General features: G+C 37.5%; 1 protein-coding gene across 1 annotated transcript in view; it reads right to left on the reverse strand.

Moving 5' to 3' along the window:
- ADAM32 (ADAM metallopeptidase domain 32) overlaps positions 1–23481 on the reverse strand; it is a 173610-nt gene that overhangs the window by 132748 nt on the left and 17381 nt on the right. Inside the window, exon 2 of the mRNA XM_044226004.1 lies at positions 19278–19357. Within this exon, the coding sequence (XP_044081939.1) occupies positions 19278–19357 (80 nt within the window). The remainder of the gene's footprint in view (positions 1–19277; positions 19358–23481) is intronic.

Consider the following 23481-nt stretch of genomic DNA (forward strand, 5'->3'; position numbering starts at 1 on the left):
AAAAATGATATCATCTATTTATTGTATAACCCAATTTCTACAAAAATAAGCCTAACATAAGAATTTATATGGGATCAGAAATCTATATATAACTATATATAACTAAATTTTAGCTTCTTCTGAAATTAGAGACCACATGTTATGCTATAATTTCTATGTAGGTGGCATCACTGGGATAATAAGACATCCTATATCAGCAAAGTTTATTCTATCAAGCACAAAGATATTTAACTGCTTTCTTAAAATGTATTGCCTGATTCCTATATTTTTAAGTAGAAAATTCTTGAACAAAATTTAGTAGTTTTTTACTCTATCACTACTATCCTCAAGTTAAAACATGGATAACAATAAGTTGCAATATCACTAAGTTGCTGAATCTGAGTGATGAGATTTTATCCAACTCAAAGAACATGTAAAAAGCAAGAGTTAGAACATCATTGAAAAGAAAACATAAGCATATAAAAACCAAAAAGACACAAATACCAGAACACAGAAAAAGATAAGGCTTCTAGGATTTGTGACTGTCAGCTCTCCCACCCACAAAAACCCCACAAGGGGCAACACAGAGATAGCCTGGTAGTTTGAAGTCCCTGAAACCCCAACAAACAGACTGTGGATAGATGTCTGGTCTCACTGCAGACCCTTCCCACCAACAAGAACTTCTTGGGGGACAACACAGGCAGAACAGCACCCTGCAGTGTGCTGAGACTGCAGTCCTGGCAAACATCTGGTCTGCTCAATTCAAGTCCAAGGTGGCCCCAGACTGACCGCTTCACAACAGAGGGATCAAGCATTCCCCACAAAAGGAAAAGAGAAACACTGCAGACAACTGGACATAAGGCATATGCCTCTCAGTCACATTAGGACACATACAATATACATAGGTGACACCGATGAAGCACCAGGTTCTGGTAAATAGGGGACATTGCACTTCAGGGCACTATAGCACCTCTTCTTCATAAAGCCACTACTTTCCAGAGCAGAAGTAGCTGACTTTCCTAACACACAGAAACAGACACAAAGAGACAAAATGAGAAGACAGAAAAGTTATCTCAAATGAAAATAAACAAGCTAATAAATTCACAGCAAAAGAGCTAAATGAAATGAAGATAAGCAATATGCCTGAAAGAGAATTCAAAGTAATGCTCATAAAGATACTCACTGGACTTAAGAAGCTCTCCATTAGAACTTAAACAAAGAAACAGAAAATATAAAAAGAACCAATCTGGGATGAAGAACTCAATAACAGAAATTTAAAATACACCAGAGGGAAAAATAAACAAGAGGAAGGAGAAAAAGAAACCAGAAAACCAGGAGACAGAGTAATGGAAAGCAATCAAGCTTAACAGCAAAGAGTAAAAGAATAATAAAAAATGAGAATAGTATAACAAGTACAACAGCATTAGCATTATAGGAATCCCAGAAGGAGCAGAGAGAGAGAAAAGGGGGAAGAAAACATATTCAAGGAAATAACAAAGGAAAAAGTCACTAACCTGGGAAATAGAAATCCAGATCCAGGAATCAGAGAGAACCCCCAACAAAATCAACCCAAAGGGGTCTACACCAAGACATGTAGTAATTAAAATGGCACAAAGAAGTGAAGAGAATTTTAAAAGCACTAAGAGAAAACAGTTATATACAAGGGCAATCTGAGAAAGTTATCAGGTGATTTATCAGCAGAAACTTTGTAGGCCAAAAGAGACTGGCATGATATATTTAAAGTGCTAAAAGGGGGCGCCTGGGTGGCTCAGTGGGTTAAGCCGCTGCCTTCGGCTCAGGTCATGATCTCAGGGTCCTGGGATTGAGTCCCACATCGGGCTCTCTGCTCAGCAGGGAGCCTGCTTCCTCCTCTCTCTCTTTGCCTGCCTCTCTGCCTATTTGTGATCTCTCTCTCTCTGTCAAATAAATAAATAAATAATCTTAAAAAATATATTAAAAAAAATAAAAATAAAGTGCTAAAAGGAAAAAAAAAAATCTGCAGCCAAGAATACTCTATCCAGCAAGGATATCATTCAAAATAAGAGGAGAGATAAATAGTTTCCCAGATGAACAAATGCTAAGGAATTCATCACCATAAATCAGCCATTCAAGAAATGATAAAGAAAATACTTTTGCTAGGTACCCAATCATTGTGGATATTAGTAAGATGTCAGAATTAGGGTTCAGAATGATAATTATAAAGATGATAGCTGGACTTGAAAAATCATAGATGATACTAGCGAATATCCTTCTGAAGAAATAAAAGAACTAAAATCTAACCAAGCTGAAATCAAGAAAAGCTATTAATGAGGTGCAATCAAAACTAGAGGCTCGATGGAGGAGAGGGAAGATGGCAGAGAAGTAGGAGACCCTGTTTCAACCAGTTCCCTAAAGTGAGCTAAATATCTACGAGAACACTGTGAACACCCATGAAATCAGCCTGAGATGTAAGATTATACACTTCTGGATCTCTACATGGACAGAAGACATCAGTGGAGAGGTAAAGCCGAGTGGGAATGCTCGGACTAATATCCGAGGATAAAGAGAAAGGAGAGGGAGCCACCAGAAGCAACCCATTGAAAAGTAATACTCCAATATGAAAGTACCCTGTGATTGGGGACCAGCATTAACTTCGAGTCTGGTCAAAAGCACTCAAAAGAGCAAAAGGTCTTAAGGGGCAACTGGTAATCAGGCAGTCACGGGCATGGGCCTAGGATGGTCACCATTGGCGACCTCCTATGCCAGAGAAAGTCCAGCAGAGCCTCCAGTCCATGGTCCCTGAGTCGCTGACTTTCCACTGTTTACAACACTGCTTGGCTGGGCACACTCCTGCCAGTGCCTGAGAGAGTCTGGTGTGGGTGCCAGCTGGCAGTCTCTGGGCCCACAGCCTTCTGAGACCAGCCTTAGGGTCTGAACACTCCCAGTCCATACCTAAGAAACCCAGTGTGATCTCCAGTCAGGATACCTCAGCTGGAAGCCTTCCGTGACCTGCACGACCATGCTGTCTGAGAGTCCCTGGCGTGGGCTGCATTCCAGACAGCAGTCCCGACAAATGCAGCCACCAGAAGTGGGCTCCCCGGACCAATATAGCTCGCGGCTTTAGTGGCACAAGGATGAAAAGACAAGCGGGGGGCCTCGGGTGACTGGGACAGTGGCTGCGGATGTGTACCATCTGTGGGAAGTTGCCTTGTTCAGCAGAGTCTGCAGAAGGGGAGTCTGTGCATTCCTGACCATCAAGAGAGGAACAGTCTAAGGCTTCTCTCTGAGGCAGAAGTCTAGGTGCAGACAGATTTTTATTTTTCTCTGACCCTCTGAAAAGCTGCAAAAAGATGCCAAAGAACAGAAACCTCCAGAGAACAAAAACCTGAAAAACTAAGTTCCATAGAGGCCAGCCCCTTGATAGCCTGTAGGGCTACTCAACCAGAACAATATTAACTGGAAAACAATGTAGCAGTCCCCTCCCCCAGAAAACAAGACAAAAGAACAAGAGAACAATCACCACAGGGTCCACATAAAACTGTAAAACAACATCAGGGGAAAACAATATATTAAGCTCCCCATATTGCCCTAAAACCTGTATATTTCATAAATACAACTTTTTTTTTAATTCGTTCTCACAATTCTTGTTCTTTTAATTTATTAACCTACTTACCATTACAGTTAAAGCTTTAACACAACATATTCCATAATAACTTTTTAACTTGAACTTTTTTCATACAAATACCTGTATTCCGTTTTCTTTTTCTTTGCTTTTGTTTTAATATACATATAGATAAAAGCTTCAAGGTAATCCTATTTCCTTATTCAATACTACCCCTATATATAAACCAGTTTTAATTTCCCTATATCTCTGGAAAGTTGAGTCCTTTAACAAAAATAACAAGATACACCCAGGAAGAACCAAAAAAACTTCTTCACCCACACTGAGGATTTATAACCATCCTCCCATCTTTTTCTTCCGTCAGGTTTTCTGTGTATTTGCTTTCATTCTAGTATTACATAAACCTTATTCTTGGAGTTCATTTTGGCTAAGTTCTTCTATTTTTTTCTTCTCATTTACTTTTGTCGGGCTCTATTTGTTTTTGTTTATGTATCATATAATCTTGCTTTGGGGACTCATTTTGGCTGGATTTTCTCTTTTTTTTTTTTTCTCTTTCTCTCTCTTTCTTTTTCATATTTCTTTCTTTTTGGTGGTGACTTCCAACTGCTCTGAAATTTTCCAGGGTTCATCTTGCCTGGGTTGTGGCTGATATATTCAGCTATACATCCCCTCAACTACCACTCACCAAAATGACAGGGAGAAGGAAACTAAACAGAGGAATAATTCAGAGACTGTGCTCTCTCCCACAGAACTATTGGATATGGACATAAACAGTATGTCAGAAAGGGAATTCAGGGTAACAATTAACCAAGCAATGGTTAGAGAAAACCATTAGTGACAACATAAAATCTCTAAGGGCAGAAGTGAGAGCCAATCTGGCAGAAGTTAAAAATGCTATTGATGAGATCCAATCTAATCTAGATTTTATTTATTTATTTGACAGACCGAGATCCCAAGTAGGCAGAGAGGCAGGCAGAGACAGAGGAGGAAGCAGGCTCCCCGCTGAGCAGAGAACCGATGCGGGGCTCAATCCCAGGACCCTGGGATCATGACCTGAGCCGAAGGTAGAGGCTTTAACCCACTGAGCCACCCAGGTGCCCCAATCCAATCTAATCTAAATACTCTAACAGCAATATACTCTATTCAGGCAGAAGACAGAATTAGTGATCTAGAGGGCAAACTGATAGAGAAGAAGGATCAGGAGGAGGCCTGGAACAAACAGCTTAGAAGCCATGAAAACAGAATTAGGGAAATAAATGATGACACAAAACATTCCAATGTCAGAATTATTGGGGTCCCTGGGTGGGGGAGGGCGCGGAGAAGGAAGACTAGAATATATAGTTGAACAAATTCTGGATGAAATGTCCATGATCTGGGGAATGGAACAAGTGGTCGTGTCCTAAATGCAGAAAGGACACCCTCCAAGGTCAACAAATCTAGAAAGACCTCCAGGCACTTAATTGTGAAATTCACAAATCATAATTTTAAACAAGAGGTCTTTTCTAAAATATTTTATTTATTTATTTGAGAGAGAGAGAGAGAGAGAATGAAAGGGGAGAAGGTCAGAAGGAGAAGCAGACTCCCCATGGAGCTGGGAGCCCAATGTGGGACTCAATCCCGGGACTCGAGGATCATGACCTGAGCCAAAGGCAGTCGCTTAACCAACTAAGCCACCCAGGTGTCCTAAACAAGAGGTCTTAAGGGAAGGTAGGGGAAAGAAATTCCTTACATACAGAGAAAGACCCATTAGAATAACAACAGACCTGCCCACAGAAACCTGACAAGCCAGAAAGGCCTGGCAAGACATATTCAGGGCACTAAATGAGAAGAGAAGAACAAGCAACCAAGAATACTTTATCCAGCAAGGCTGACATTCAGAATGGATGGAGACATAAAGATCTTCCAAGACAGGCAAGGTTTAAAAGTTTGTGAGCACCACGTCAGCACTACAAGAAATATTAAGGGGGAGGGTTCTATAAAAGAAGAAAGAACTCAAGAGTGACATAGAACATAAATTTACAGACAAAATTTATAGGAACAAGGACTTCTCAGGCAACATGATGTCACTAAAAACTTATGTTTCAATAATCATTCTCAATGTAAACAGCCTAAATGCGCCCATAAAAAGGCACAGGGTTGCAGACTGAACCTGTCCATATGATTTCTACAAAAGACACACTGGAACCTAAAAATACATCCAGACTGAAAATGAAGGGGCGGAGAACCATCTTTCATATCAATGTGCCTCAAAAGAAAGCTGGGGTAGTGATTCTCATATCAAATAAATTAGATTTTAAGCTAAAGACTGTGGTCAGAGATACAGAAGGATGCTACATCATTCTTAAAACATCTATCCAACAAGAAGATCTAACAATTGTAAATATTTATGCCCCCAATATGAGAGCAGCCAACTACATAAGCCAACTGTTAATTAAAGAGTCATATTGACATGAATACATTAATAGTAGAGGATCTTAACACTCCACTCTCATAATAGGCAGATTGTCCAAGCAGAAAATCAATAAAGAAACAAGAGCACTGAATGACACATTAGACCAGATGGACCTCATAGATATATACAGAACATTCCACCCTAGAACAGCAGAATACTCATTCTGGTCAAGTGCACATGTAACATTCTCAAGAACAGACCACATACTGGGTCACAAATCAAGGATCAACTGATACCAAAAAACTGAGATTATTTCCTGCATATTCTCAGACCACAGTGCTTTGAAACTGGAACTCAACCACAAGAAAAAGCTTGGAAGGAATTCAAACAAATGAAAGCCAAATACCACCTTGCTTAAGAATGTTTGGATCAACCAGGAAATCAAAGAAGAACTTAGACAACTCATGGAAACCAATGAGAAGGAAGACTCTTCGGACCACAACCTCTGGGATACAGCAAAGGCAGTCCTAAGGCGGAAATACATAGCCATCCAAGTCTTCCCCAAAACAACTGAAAAATCCAGAATACACCAGCTGTCTCTATACCTTAAAGAACTGGAGAATTGGGTGCCTGGGTGGCTCAGTGTGTTAAGCCACTGCCTTCGGCTCAGGTCATGATCTCAGGGTTCTGGGATCGAGTCCCGCATCGGGCTCTCTGCTCAACAGGGGGCCTGCTTCCCTTCCTCTCTCTCTGCCTGCCTCTCTGCCTGCTTGTGATCTCTGTCAAATAAATAAATAAAATCTTTTAAAAAAAAAAAAGAACTGGGGAATCAACAACAAATTAAGCCAACCCCAGGCACAAGACGGGAAATAATCAAGATTAGAGCAGAGATCAATGAGATAAAAACTAGAGATATAGCATAACATATCAACAAAACCAGAAGATGGTTTTTTGACAGAAACAATAAAATTGATAAACATTGGCCAAACTAATGCAAAAGAAAAGAGAGAGGACCCAATGAATGAAATGGACAGAATGAAAAGGACAGAAACAATCATCAGAAATTATTATTATTATTATATGCCAATAAGTTAAGTAACCTAGATGAAATAGATGCATTCCTGGAAACCTATAAACTTCCAAGACTGAAACAGGAAGAAACTGACAACCTGAATAGAACAATATCTAGTAACAAGATTGAAGCAGTGATCAAAAACCTCCCAAAAAACAAGAGCCCAGGACCTGATGGATTCCCTGGGGAATTCTACTAAACATTCAAAAGAAGAAATAATACCTATTCTCCTGAAGCTGTTTCAAAAAATAGAAACAGAAGGAAAACTCCCAGACTCTTTCTATGAAGCCAGCATTACCCTGATCCCCAAACCAGGTTAAGACCCCATCAAAAAGGAGAATTTCAGACCAATATCACTGATGAATGTGGATACCAAGATTCTCAAGAAGAATCTAGCTATTAGGATCCAACAGTACATTATAAAGATTGATCACCATGACCAGGTGGGATTTATCCCTGTGATGCAAATGTGGCTCAACATTCGCAAATTAATCAATGTGATAGAACAAATCAATAAGAGAGAAGAGAAGAACCACATAGTTCTTGACAGAACATGTCAACATGTCGACATGGTCCTCTCAACTAAAGCAGAAGAAATATTTGACAAAATACAGCATCCATTCCTGGTTAAAACTATTCAAAGCATAGGGATTGAAGGAACATTCCTCAACTTCATAAAATCTATCTATGAAAAACCCACAGTGAATACATTTTCAATGAAGAAATGCTGACAGCCTCTCCTTTGAGATCAGGAACATGACAAGAATGCCTACTTTCATCACTATTGTTCCACATAGTACTAGAATTCCTAGCCTCAACAATCAGACAACATAAAAAAATAAAAGGTATTCAAATTGGCAAAGAAGAAGTCAAACTCTCTCTCTTCGCAGATGACATGTTACTTTATATGGAAAACCCAAAAGACTCCACCCCCAAACTACTAGAACTCATACAGCAATTCAATAACATGTCAGGATACAAAATATATGCACAGAAATCAGTTGCTTTCTTATACACGAACAATGAAAATATAGAAAGGGAAACAACAGAATCGATTCCATTTACTCCAGCACCAAGAACCATAAGATACCTTGGAATAAACCTAAACAAAAAGGTATAGGATCTATACTCAAGAACTACAGAACACTCATGAAACAAATTGAAGAAGATGCAAAAAGATGGAAAAGTGTTCCATGCTCATGGTTTGAAAGAATAAACATTGTTAAAATGCCTATACTGGGGGCGCCTGGGTGGCTCAGTGGGTTAAGCCTCTGCCTTCTGCTCAGGTCATGATCTCAGGGTCCTGGGATCGAGTCCCGCATCGGGCTCTCTGCTCAGCAGGGAGCCTGCTTTCTCCTCTCTCTCTGCCTGCCTCTCTACCTACTTGTGATCTCTGTCTGTCAAATAAATAAATAAAATCTTTTAAAAAATTAAAAATAAAAAAATAAAATAAAATGCCTATACTGCCCAGAGCAATGTACACTTTCAATGCCATCCCGATCAAAATTCCACCAGCATTTTTCAAAGTGCTGGAACAAACAATCCTGAAATTTGTATGGAATTAGAAAAGATCCCAAATTCCTAAGGAAATGTTGAAAAAGAAAAACAAAGCTGGGGCATCACATTGCCTAATTTCAAGCTTTACTACAAAGCTGTGATCACCAAGACAGCATGGTACTTGCACAAAAACAGACACACAGATCACATATGGTCAAATAATATTCAACAATGCAGGAAAAAATATCCAGTCAGAAAAGAACAATCTCATCAATAAATGGTGCTGGGAAAATTGGACACCTATGAAAAGAAGAATGAAACTTGACTATTCTGACACCATACACAAAAATAAACTCAAAATGGATAAAAGACCTCAGTGTGAGAGAGGAATCTAACAAAATCCTAGAGAAGAACATAGCAGTAACCTCTCTGACAGTGGCCACAAACTTCTTTCAAAACATGTCTCCAAAGGCAAAGGAAATAAAAGCAGAAATGAACTTTTGGGACTTCATCAAGATAAAAAGCTTCTGCACAGCAAAAGAAACAGTCAATAAAACAAACAGGCAACCCACAGAATGGGAAAGTATCACAAATGACACTACAGATAAAGGGCTGATATCCTGAACCATGAGAGACTATGGACTCTGAAAAACAATCTGAGGGGTTTGAAGTGGCGGGGGGGTGGGAGGTTGGGGTACCAGGTGGTGGATATTATAGAGGACACAGCTTGCATGGAGCACTGGGTGTGGTGAAAAAATAATGAATACTGTTTTTCTGAAAATAAATAAATTGGAAAAAAAAAAAGGGCTGATATCCAAGATCTATTAAGAACTCCTCAAACTCAACACCTAAGAAACAGATAATCACATCTAAAAAATGGGCAGAAGACATGAACAGACACTTCTCCAAAGAAGACATTCAAATGGCTAACAGACACATTGAAAAATGTTCATCATCATTAGCCATCAGGGAGATTTAAATCAAAATCACATTGAGATGCCACCTTACACCAGTAAGAATGGCCAAAATAAAAATACAAGAAACAACAAGTGTTGAAGAGGATGTGGAGAAAGGGGAACCCTCTTACAGTGTTGGGGAATACAAGTTGGTGCAACCACTTTGAAAAATAGCATGGAGATTCCTTAAGAAATGAAAAACAGAGCTAACCAAGACCTTGCAAATGCAAGGGGACTTGTTACTGGGTATTTACCCCAAAGATACAGATGTAGTGAAAAGAAGGTCCATCTGTACTCCAATGTTTATAGCAACAATGGCCACAATCCCCAAACTGTGAAAAGAGCCAAGATGCCCTTCAACAGACAAATGGATAAAGAAGATATGGTCCATATACACAACAGAATATTATGCTTCCATCAGAAAGAATGAATACCCAACTTTTGTATCAACATGGAAGGGATGGAGGAGATTATGCCTAATGAAATAAGTCAAGCAGAGAGAGTCAATTGTCATATGGTTTCACTTACTTGTGGAGCATAAGGAATAACATGGAGGACATTAGAAGAAGGAAAGGAAAAGTGTATTGGGGGAAATTGGAGGGGGAGACGAACCATGAGAGACTGTGGACGCTGAGGAACAAACTGAGGGTTTGGGAGGGGAGGGAGGCTGGGGTATAGCTGAGCCTGGTGGTGGATATTAAGGAGGGCAGGTATTGCATGGAGCACTGGGTGTGGTGCATAAACAATGAATCTTAGAACACTGAAAAAATAAAATAAAAATAATTTTTTTAAAAAACTGGAGAATTTTAGTGCTATGATAAATGAGGCAGAAGAGAGAATTAGTGATATAGAAGACCAAATGATGGAGAATAAAGAAGGTAGGAAAAAGAGAGATAAACAACTACTGGACCACAAGGAGAGAATTTGGAGATAAGTGATACAATAAGATTAAACAATATTAGAATAATTGGGAATCCAGAAGAAGACGAGAGAGAGGGCAGAAGGTATATTGAAATAAATTATAGCAGAGAACTTACCTAATTTGTGGAAGGAAACAGGCATCAAAATCCAGGAAGCACAGAGAACCCCCCTCAAAATCAATAAAAATATGTCAACACCCTGTCATCTACTACTAAAACTTACAAGTCTCAGAGATAAAGAGAAAATCCTGAAAGCAGCTCGGGACAAGAGGTCTGTAACCTATAATGGTGGAAAAATTAGATTGGCAGCAGCCCTATCCACAGAGACCTGGCAGGCCAGAAAGGACTGGCACAATATATTCAGAACACTAAGTGAGAAAAATGTACAGCCAAAAATACTATATCCAGCTAGGCTGCCATTGAATATAGAAGGAGAAATAAAAAGCTTCCAGGACAAACAGAAGACTAAAAGAATTTGTAAACACAAAACCAGCCCTACAGAAAATATTTAAAGGAGTACTCTAACTAAAGAGAGAGCCTTAAAGTAGTAGACCAGAAGGGAATAGAAACAATATACAGTAACAGTCACCTTACAGACAATACAATGGCACTATATTCATATCTTTCAATACTTCCCCTGAATGTAAATGGGCTAAATGCCCCAATCAAAAGACACACAGTATCAGAATGGATAAAAACAAGACCCATCAATATGTTATCACAAGACACTCATTTTAGACCAAAGACACTGCCAGATTTAAAGTGAGGGGTGGAAAACAATTTATCATGCTAATGGACATCAAAAGAAAGCTGAGGTGGCAATCCTTATATCAGACAAATTAGATTTTAAGCCAAAGATGAAGAACACTATATCATACTTAAAGGGTCTTTCCAACAAGAAGATCTAACAATTTTAAATATCTATGTCCCAAACATGGGAGCAACCAATTAAATAAACCAATTAATAACAAAATCAAAAAACATATTGACAATAATACAGTAATAGTAGGAGACTTTAGGACCCCCTCACTGAAATGAACAGATCATCTAAGCAAATGATCAACAGGAAATAATTGCTTTAAATGACACTGGATGAGTCAGACATCACAGACATATTCAGAAATTCCCATCCCAAAGCAACAGGATATACATTCTTCTCTAATGCACATGGAATATTCTCCAGTATAGATCACATCCTGGGTCACAAATCAGATTTCAACTGGTACCAAAAGACTGGGATCATTCCTTGCATATTTTCAGACCACAGTGCTAGAACTAGAACTCAACCACAAGAAGAACGTTGGAAAGAACTCAAATACATGGAGGCTAAAGGGCATCCTACTAAAGAATAAATTAGTCAACCAGGAAAATAAAGGAAAATTTTAAAAATTCATGGAAATAAATGAAAATGAAAACTGGACATTTCAGAACCTTTGGAATACAGCAAAGGTGGTCCTAACAGGGAAGCATACAGCAATACAAGCCTTTCTCAAGAAACAAGGAAGGTCTCAAATACACAACCGAATCCTACACTTAAAGGAGCTGGAGAAAGAACAGCAAAGAAAGCCTAAACCCAGCAGGATAAAAGAAATAATAAAGATTAGAACAGAAATCAATGAAATAGAAATCAAAAGACCAGTACGAAATGAGAAGCTGGTTCTTCGAAAGAGTTAAGAGGGGTTTGAAGTGGCAGGGGGGTGGGAGGTTGGGGTACCAGGTGGTGGGTATTATAGAGGGCACAGCTTGCATGGAGCACTGGGTGTGGTGAAAAAATAATGAATACTGTTTTTCTGAAAATAAATAAATTGGGAAAAAAAAAAGAGTGATAAACCCCTGACCAGATTTATCAAAAAGAAAAGAGAAAGGAGCCAAATAAATAAAATCATGAATGAAAGAGAAAAGATCACAACCAGCATCAAAGAAATACAATTATAAGGACATTTTATGAGCAACTACACACCAGCAAATTTGACAATCTGGAAGAAATGGATACATTCCTACAGATGTACAAACTACCAAAAGTGAACCAGGAAGAGACAGAAAACCTGAACAGACCCATAGCCAGTAAAGAGATGGAAGCACTCATCAAAAATCTCTAAGCAAACAAAAGCCCAGGGCCAGACAGTTTCCCAGGGGAATTCTACCAAACATTTAAATAATAATTAATACCTATTCTCCTGAAACTGTTCCAAAAAAAATAGAAATGGAAGGAAAACTTCCAAACTCATTTTATGAGGCCAGCATCACCTTGATCCCAAAACCAAACAAAGGCTCCATCAAAAAGGAGAATTACAGACCAATATTCCTGATGAACATGGATGCAAAAATTCTCACCAAAATACTAGCCAAGGATTATTCACCACGACCAAGTGGAATTTATTCCTGGGCTCCAAGTTTGGTTCAACAGCTACAAATCAATCAATGTGATACAATACATTAATAAAAGAAAGAACAAGAACCATATGATACTCTCAATAGATGCTGAAAAAGCATTTGACAAAGTACAGCATACCTTCTTGATCAAAACTCTTCACAGTATAGGGACAGAGTGTACATACCTCAATATCATCAAAGCTATCTATGAAAAACCCACAGTGAATATTATTTGAATGGGGAAAACATGAGAGTTTTTCCCTTAAGGTCAAGAACATGGCAGGGCTGATCATTATCACCACTGCTATTCAACATAGTACTAGAGATCCTGGCCTCAGCAATGAGACAACAAAAAATAAAAGCATCCAAACCGGCAAAGAAGAAGTCAAACTATCACTATTTGCAAATGATATGATACTTTATGTGGAAAACCCAAAGACTCCACTCCAAAACTGCTAAAACTCCTACAGGAATTCAGTAAAGTGTCAGGATATAAAATCAATGCACAGAAATCAGTTGCATTTCTATATACCAACAGCAAGACAAAGAAAGAGAAATTAAAGAGTTGATCCATTTACAATTGCACCCAAAACCATAAGATACAGAAGAATAAATGTAATCAAAGAGGCAAATGATCTGTACTAAGAAAACTATAGAGTACTCATGAAAGAAATTGAGGGAGACACAAAGAAATGGAAAAACATTCCATGCTCATAAATTGGAAGAAAAAATATTGTAAAAATGTCTATGCTGCCCAGGGAAATCTATACATTTAATGCAATCCCTATCAAAAGACCATCAACTTTTTTCAAATAAATGGAACAAATGATCCTAAAATTTATACAGAACCAGAAAAGACCCCAAATAGCCAGAGAAATATTGAAAAAGAAAACCAAAGTTGGCAGCATCACAATTCCAGACTTCAAGCTCTATTACAAAACTGTCATCATCAAGACAGTATGGTACTGGCACAAAAACAGACACATATATCAATGGAACAGAATATAGAGAGCCCAGAAATGGACCCTCAACTCTATGGTCAACTAATCTTTGACAAAGCAGGAAAGAATCTCCAATGGGAAAAAGAGTCTCTTCAACAAATGGTGTTGGGAAAACTGGACAGCCACATGCAGAAAAATGAAACTGGACCATTTCCTTACACCACACACAAAAATAGACTCCAAATGGATAAAAGACCTCAATGTGAGACAGGAATCCATCAAAATCCTTGAGGAGAACACAGGCAGCAACCTCTTCAACCTCAGCTGCAGCAACTTCTTCCTAGAAATATCACCAAAGGCTAGGGAAGCAAGGGCAAAAATGAACTATTGGGACTTCATCAAGATCAAAAGCTTTTGCACAGCAGAGAAAACAGTCAACAAAACCAAGAGACTATTCGACAGAATAGGAGAAGATATTTGCAAATGAAAAATCAGATAAAGGGCTAGTATCCAAAATCTATAAATAACTTATCAAACTCAACACCAAAGAACAAATAATCCAATCAAGAAATGGGCAGAGGAATGAACAGACATTTCTGCAAAGAAGACATCCAGATGGCCAACAGAGACATAAAAAGTGCTCCACGTCACTCGGCATCAGGGAAACACAAATCAAAAGCACAGTGAGATACCACCTCACACTAGTCAGAATGGCTAAAATGAACAAGTCAAGAAATGACAGAAGCTAGCGAGGATGCGGAGAGAGGGGAACCCTCCTACACTGTTGGTGGGAATGCAAGCTGGTGCAGCCACTCTGGAAAACAGTGTGTAGGTTCCTCAAAAAACAGAAAATAGAGCTACCCTACGACCCAGCAATTGCACTATTGGGTATTTACCCTAAAGATACAAATGTAGAATTCCAAAGGGGCATGTGCACCCCAATGTCCATCAACAGATGAATGGATAAAGAAGATGTGAGATACACACACACACACAGGAATACTATGCAGTCATAAAAAAACCCAAAATCTTACCATTTGCAGCAACATGGATGGAACTAGAGGGTATTATGCTAAGCAAAATAAGTCAATCAGAGAAAGACAATTATCATATGATCTCACTGATATGAGGAATTTGAGAAAAAGGACAGAAGATCGTAGGGAAGATCATCAAAATCAAAAGCTTCTGCACAGCAAAGGAAACAGTCAAAAAAACAAAGAGGCAACCCACAGAATGGGAGAAGATATTTGCAAATGACAGTACAGACAAAAGGTTGATATCCAGGATCTATAATGAACTCCTCAAACTCAACACACACGAAACAGGCAAACACATCAAAAAATGGGCAGAAGATATGAACAGACACTTCTCCAATCAAGACATACAAATGGCTATCAGGCAAACACATCAAAAAATGGGCAGAAGATATGAACAGACACTTCTCCAATCAAGACATACAAATGGATATCAGACTCATCATCATTAGCCCTCAGGGAGATTCAAATTAAAACCACATTGAGATATCACCTTACACCACTTAGAATGGCCAAAATTAACAAAACAGGAAACAACATGTATTGGAGAGGATGTGGAGAAAGGGGAACCCTCTTACACTGTTGGTGGGAATGCAAGTTGGTGCAGCCTCTTTGGAGAACAGTGTGGAGATTCCTCAAGAAATTAAAAATAGAGCTTCCCTATGACCCTGCAATTGCACTCCTGGGTATTTACCCCAAAGATACAGATGTCGTGAAAAGAAGGGCCATCTGTACCCCAATGTTTATAGCAGCAATGGCCACAGTCGCCAAACTATGGAAAGAACCAAGATGCCCTTCAACGGATGAATGGATAAGGAAAATGTGGTCCATATACACTATGGAGTATTATGCCTCCATCAGAAAGGATGAATACCCAACTTTTGTAGCAACATGGACGGGACTGGAAGAGATTCTGCTGAGTGAAATAAGTCAAGCAGAGAGAGTCAGTTATCATATGGTTTCACTTATTTGTGGAGCATAACAAATAGCATGGAGGACAAGGGGCGTTAGAGAGGAGTAGGGAATTTGGGTAAATTGGAAGGGGAGGTGAACCATGAGAGACTATGGACTCTGAAAAACAATCTGAGGGGTTTGAAGTGGCGGGGGGGTGGGAGGTTGGGGTACCAAGTGGTGGGTATTATAGAGGGAATAATGTTTTTCTGAAAATAAATAAATTGAAAAAAAAACCCAAAATCTTACCATTTGCAACAACATGGATGGAACTAGAGGGTATTATGCTAAGCAAAATAAGTCAATCAGAGAAAGACAATTATCATATGATCTCACTGATATGAGGAATTTGAGAAAAAGGACAGGAGATCATAGGGGAGGGAGGGAAAAATGAAACAAGATGAAACCAGAGAGGGAGACAAATCATAAGAGACTTAATCTCAGGAAACAAACTGAGGGTTGCTGGGGGGTGAGGAGGGAGGGTAGGGGTGGCCGGGTGATGGACACTTGGAAGGGTATGTGCTATGGTGAGTGCTGTGAATTGTGTAAGACTGATGAATCACAGACCTGTACCCCTGAAACAAATAATACACTATGTATTAATAACAAAAAAAGAAAAAAGAAAACAATCCCATTTACAATTACACAAAAAATAATAAAATATTTAGGAATAAACTTAACCAAGGAGATTAAAGACTTGTACTCTCAAAACTCTAACACACTGATGAAAAAAAAAAACTGAAGATAACACACACTATTGAAACAATGTTCCATGCACATAGACTGGGAGAATTAATATTGTTAAAATGTCTACTATCCAAAAGCAACCTACAGATTTAATGCAATACCATCATTTTTCATAGAATGAGAGCAAATAATCCTGAAATTTGTATGGAACCACAGAAGACTCTTGAATAACCAAAGCAATCTTGAAAAGTAAAGCTGCAGGCATCACAACCCCAGATTTCAAATTAAACTACAAACCTGTAGTAATCAAAACAGCATGGTACTGACAAAAATACAGACACATAGATCAACAGAACAGAATAGAGAGCCTAGAAATAAACCCATAACTACAGGGTCAATTCATCTTTGACAAAGCAGGAAATAATATGCCATGCAAAAAAAGATAGTCTCTTCAACGTGTGCAAAAAACTGGACAGCCACATGCAACAGAATGAGGCTGGACCCCTATGTTATACCATACACAAAAATAGACTCAAAATGCATAAAAGCCCAAAATATAAAACCCAAAAATATAAAATTTCTAGAAGAAAACATAGGCACTAATTTTTCACATCAACTATAGAGACATTTTTCTAGATAAGTCTCTTCTGGAAAAGGAAACAAAAGCAAAATTGAACTACTGGGACTGTAACAAAATAAAAAGCTTACCCACCAAAGAAAAAAATCAAAAAAACTAAAAGACAACTCACCAAATGGGAGGAAATATTTGCAAATGGTTTATCTGATAAGAGGTTAATATCCAAAATGTATATTAACACCAAATATCCAAAATGTATATTAACAACTTAACACCAAAAAACCCTCAAATAATCCAATTTAAAAATGGGCACTAGACATGAACAGACAATTCTCCAAAGAAGACATACAGATGGACAACAGTTATATGAAAAGATGGTCAACATCACTTATTATCAAGAAAATGCACATCAAAGCTATAATGAGATATCACCTCAGACCAGTCAGAATGCCTAAAATAAAAACACAAGAAACAAGTGTTGGCAAGTAGGTAGAAAAAAGAAACCTAGTGCACTTTTGGTGGAAATTCAAACTTGTACAGCCACTATGGAAAAGAATATGGAGGTTCCTCAAAAAATTAAGAAAAGAATAACCATATGATCCAGTAATTCCGCTACTGGGTATTTGCCTAAAGAATATAAAAACACTAATTTGAAAAGACACATATACACTTATGTTTATTGCCACATTATTTGCAACAGGAACCCAAATGTCCGTAGATAGATGAACGGATACAGATGATATGGTACATCTACACAGTAGAATATTACTCAACCAAAAAAAGAATGGTATCTTGCCATTTGCAACAATATGAATGATCTGGAAGATATGATGCTAAGTGAAATATGTCAGTCAGAGAAAGAGAAATACCATATGATTTCATTCATAGTGGAATTAAAGGAACAAAACGAAGAAAAAAAGATAAACAAAAAGCAGACCCTTAAATATAGAGAAGAAACCAGTGATTTCCAGAGGGAAGACAGATGTGAGGATAGGTAAAACAGGGAAGGGGTTAAGAGTACACTTATGATGATGAGCAATGAGAATCACCATATTGTACACTTGAAACTAATATAATACTGTTAATTATACTGGAAATAAATAATAAACAAACATAATGAAAACATGAATTCAGAAAGATATATGTACCCCATATATGTACTGCAGCACTATTTACAGTAGTTGGGATATGGAAACAATCTAAGTGTCCACTGATAAATGAACAGGTAAAGAAAAAGTGGTACACACACACACACACACGCACACATATGAATATCACATAATAGTAAATAAGAATGAAATCTTGTCATTTGTAATAACATGCATGGATCCTGAGAGTGTTATGCTAAGTGAAATAAGTCAGACTGAGAAAGACATATGATTTTACTCATATGAGGATTCTAAAAAAACAAAACAAGTTAATAAACAAACAAAAAGCATTGGGAAAAAAAAAAAGCAGATCTGGACCTGTAAATACAAAAAACAAATGGATGGTTGCCAGAGGGAAAGGTGTTTAAGGGATGGGCAAAATGCCTAAAGGGGAGTGGAAGATACAGGCTTTCATTTATATAGAATAAATCATGAAAATACAGAAAGGTACAGCAAGGAAATGTGGTCAATGATATTATAATAGTGTCATATGGTGACAGATGGTAGTTACACTTGTGGTGAGCAGAGCATAGGTATAGAGTTGTTGAATCACTATGTTGTACACCTGAAACTAATGTAACATTGTATGTCAACTGTATTTGAAATTTTTTTTCCAATTTATTTATTTTCAGAAAAACAGTATTCACTTTTTAAAAATATTAAAGAGATTCTCCTTAACCACTTTGAAGAAATTATTCTCTTCAATCATCTAGATATTCCTCATGTAAGACCCTAAGTCTTCTACTTACTTGAGCAAGACTGAGAGAGAGAGAGAGGGAGAGAAAGAGAACACACAGAGAGAGACAGAGAAGCCGACTCCTTACTGAGCAAGGAGCAGGACACACAGGACTCAATCCCAGGAGCCTGGGATCATGACCTGAACCAAAGGCAGATCTTAACGACTGAGCCACCCAGGTGCTCATTTTTATTTATTTGGACATTTAAAAATTTTACCATAAAGCAGTGACAAATGTTAGATAAAACACAACGTTTTGATCTTTATATTTACTTTTACTATCAAAACTTTAAATTCCATATCAGTAGTAATATTGCATACTTATATTCATTCTATAATGGGGATGATATATTTAATTGCTATTAATAGAAATAAACATTTCAGATAATATTAATGTGAAAAATATCTCTTACATTTTCTGCTTCTGAATTATGACTTGTATTTGCTTGGATTTTCTCTGGAACTACAATTTGTAGAAATGAATTTTGAGAACCTGAAGAAAGGAAAAAGAGAGTTAATAATTGTGTCTTATACCTGACTAAATATTTGTTCAGGTTCTTTTGTAGAATTCACTTGTGCACATATGAGTAATCACTGTGTACTCCTACAACAATCTTGAAAACAACTCAAAAACAGACAAGATAGTTATGAAAGACCAAAGAAAGGACAGAGGGTGGAGACAGGGGCATAGTATTAAAATTACACAAAATTTGTTACTCCTGAGGAAAGCAGACCAAAAAAACAGTCAAAGATAACCTTCAAGAAAACTTTGCTGAAATAAAAGATTAGAAACCATAGACTGGAAAGTACCCTGAATTCAGGAATAACAGTAATAACTAAAACAGACATTGTCTACAAAAGTTATTAGGTATCTAAGAGAAAGAAAAAATCCTATAGGCTTATGAGCAAACAGGAAGAAAAAGAAAATCATACTGAGCATTAGGGAGAAAGCAGACTACTAGCCTGATAATTTTTACATTATTCAACACTATAAATGAAGAACAATGTATTTTTTAAGTTTTTATTTAAATTCCAATTGGTTACAATACATGTTAATATTAGTTTCAGATGTACAATATAGTGATTCAACATTTCCATACAACATCCAATGCTCATCACAAGTTCAGTCCTTAATTCCCATCACCTATTTAACCCATGCCCCCACTCACCTCCCTCTGGTAACCATTAGTTTCTTCTCTATAATTAAGAATCCGTTTCTTGGTTTGCCTCTCCCTCCACCCTTGCTCATTTGTTTTGCTTCTTAAATTCCACATATGAGTGAAATCATATGGTACTCATCTTTCCTTGTCTTATTTCAGTTAGCATGCTACTCTGCAGCTCCATCTCCATCATTGCTAATGTCAAGATTTTGTTCTCTTTTTTTATGGCTGAATAACATTTCATTGTCCATATGCCTCTTTTTTTCTTTTCTTCTCAGATGCTGGGTTAGGGTTAGGGTTTACGGCCAATGTCAGGTTTAGGTTTAAGTTTAGGGTCAGGGGTGAGGGTTATGTGCCTGGTATCCTGCTGTTTAGAGAACTCTCCAGAGAGTTCAGTTTAGGGTTAGGTTTAAGGGTTGGGGGTTAGGGTTAGGATGATGGTTAGGGTTTAGGTTTAGGAGTTAAGGTTTGGGGGTTAAGAGGTTGGGATTTGGGGCTAAGATTAGGGTTAGGGTTAGGGAGTTCGGGTGTTACAGGGTTTATATTAATTAAACAAGATGTTACTTGATGGTTTATACACAATGTAGTTTCAGTGAGTGATACCCAAGGATCTTCCCTTATGCTTCTATGCATCCATTTACAAACACAGGGTTCTTATTATATGCAATCATATGTTTATAAACACTTTTATTATAATGAAAGAAAGTTTTACATGAAACGCACATTATACTTCATGTAGTTATATTCAGTTAAGAATAGGTCTACTGCCACCACCTGGTACCCAGGTGGTGGGTATTATAGAGGGTCCGGATTGCATGGAGCACTGGGTGTGGTGAAAAAATAATGAATACTGTTATGCTGAAAATAAATAAATTAATTTTTAAAAAAAAAGAATAGGTCTACTCCCACATGTTTTTTACACATACATTTACAAACACATATATATCATTGAAAAAGATGTTACTTGAACAATTGTTTATATATAGTATAGTTTCAATGAGAAGCATATGGCTATTCCCATATTGTTCTATGCATATGTAGAAACTTCAATGAAAGAAGATGATACCTGGAAGACTGATTATATATACTGTGGTCTCAGAGTTTTAAGCATAGGGCTATTCCCATACACTTTCACACATTTGAAGAACAAGTTCTTTTGAAAATCTTTAAGAAAGTAAAGTGTGAAAAACCTCAAACTTCATACCCAGTAATACTTTCATTCAAACATATAGGGAAAGGAGATGTATTCACAAGCAAAAACGTAAAGGAAATAGCTCAAAGTCCCTGTCACAAAAGGCAGAAAAATTCTTTCAATGAAGATATCAGTATACTTAAAGTAAAAGGTTAGCAGCAGGTATTAAATAAACTTAAATATAGAATAAGGCTAAAACAACCTTGAGAATTATAGTTATTTAATAGAGTGCAAATGATATAAATATAGTAACATATACAATAATGTCAGGCAGTATAGAAGAGGAAAACCGTATGTGCATATTGATTTCCTTAAATTTACTGCATTGTGGCCCAAAAATAATTGTGAATAAAGCTGAAAATCAAGTGGTAGAAGTAGAAACATATTGTTCAATGGCATAACAATATAGGAGAACTGAGAACTAAGACTTAAAATAACCACAGTCATATAATAAAGGGGAGAGCAGGAAGTGGGTAGCAATAAGATACTAAACTTTCTAATTACAGTGAGGAATCACTATTACTGCCTAAATAAAAAATTTAATCCTTTATGTTAGCACTATAAGCATTCCAAATTAAGAGAACATACACAAAGGCACCCAGAAAATAAACAAAAAATCAAATTTTTCCAGTGAAAAGACTTTACCAAAAACCTGATATCAAAAAAGCATGATATAATTAAGAAGTTCTAAGATCAAATATCTCACTCTTATCAATAAATGTAAGCCAGATGAAATAACCAACTGAAAGAAAAATCTTCAGACTGGATCTACAAAATCAAAACCCAATTACTCAGACCTTGTATGGAATATTAAACACTTGCTCTAAGCTAATACTTTATTAGAGGACCTAAAATGTAGCTGTGGTTCACATCAGGCAAAGTTGTATGCTTACAAGAAGAATGGTGATACAGGAAATTTAGGATCAAATCTGATTTTACTCATGGGTCTACACATGCATCCTATCATAATTTGCCCAATTATGGAACAGTATGTGGAAGCAGATATAATCAATATATTATGGAATCCCAATTTGTCTCCCTGACCCAAAGAAAGAGGATTATTATGGTAGAGAGGGCCAAATGAAAATCTCTGAATATCATATACACCATCATCAAAACATTTATAAACCAAATATTTCTAAATCCAGAAGGTAGTCCAAACCTGAAAAGAACTGAAGTATACAAGAGCAGTGATTCCTATTATTTTCCTATTTTGTTTGATTTGTGCAGATGATAAGCACTAAAGACAATGAGTTGTCTTAAGTTTAGCCAGGTGATGACTGCAATAGCAAGTATTGTTCCAAATATAGTCTCTTTACTGAAGCAAAACAACACAGGCATTGGCACCTGCATGTAATCCCTGCTAGAAAAAGGTGTTTTCTCTAACCCAATAAGCAGAGAATTCCAGAAGAAAGTTTGCATTCTCACTTGACAGTGAGAGCAATGTACCATTCATACTGCCTCAGGTATTTATCATTTTTAGTTTTACTTCTTCCTAGACCCTAACATCTCACTGTCTGTGGTAAGGGGAATAATAATTCCTCTCAAAGATGTCCATACTCTTTAATCACCAGAACCTGTGAATATATTAGGTTATATAGCAAAGTATATTTAGGTTTGCAAATAAGCTGACCTTAAAATAGGGTATTTGTCCTGGGTTATCCATGTAGTCTTAATTTAATCACAAGTGTCCTTAAAAGAAGATTTGGTCCATATATACAATGGAGTATTATGCCTCCATCAGAAAGGATGAATACCTTTTTTGTATCAACATGGATGGGACTGAAGGAGATTATGCTGAGTGAAATAAGTCAGGCAGAGAGAGTCAATTATCATATGGTTTCACTTACTTGTGGAGCATAAGGAATAACACGGAGGATATTAGGAGAGGGAAAGGAAAAGTGAATTGGGGGAAATCGGAGGGGAAGATGAACCATGAGAGACTGTGGACTCTGAGAAATGAAAAGGGTTTTGGAAGGGAGGGTGCTAGGGGGATACCTGAACCTGGAGTACTGGGTGTGGAGCATAAACAATGAATTGTGGAACACTGAAAAAATAAAATTAAATTAAAAAATAAAGATGAGGGACGCCTGGGTGGCGCAGTTGGTTGGACGACTGCCTTCAGCTCAGGGCGTGATCCTGGAGTCCCGGGATCAAGTCCCACATCAGGCTCCCAGCTCCATGGGGAGTCTGCTTCGCTCTCTGACCTTCTCCTCGCTCATGCTCTCTCTCACTATCTCTCTCTCTCAAATAAACAAATAAATA

This window comes from Neovison vison, chromosome 11 (genome assembly GCF_020171115.1).
Source record: "Neovison vison isolate M4711 chromosome 11, ASM_NN_V1, whole genome shotgun sequence".
Taxonomy (NCBI): Eukaryota; Metazoa; Chordata; class Mammalia; order Carnivora; family Mustelidae; genus Neogale; species Neogale vison.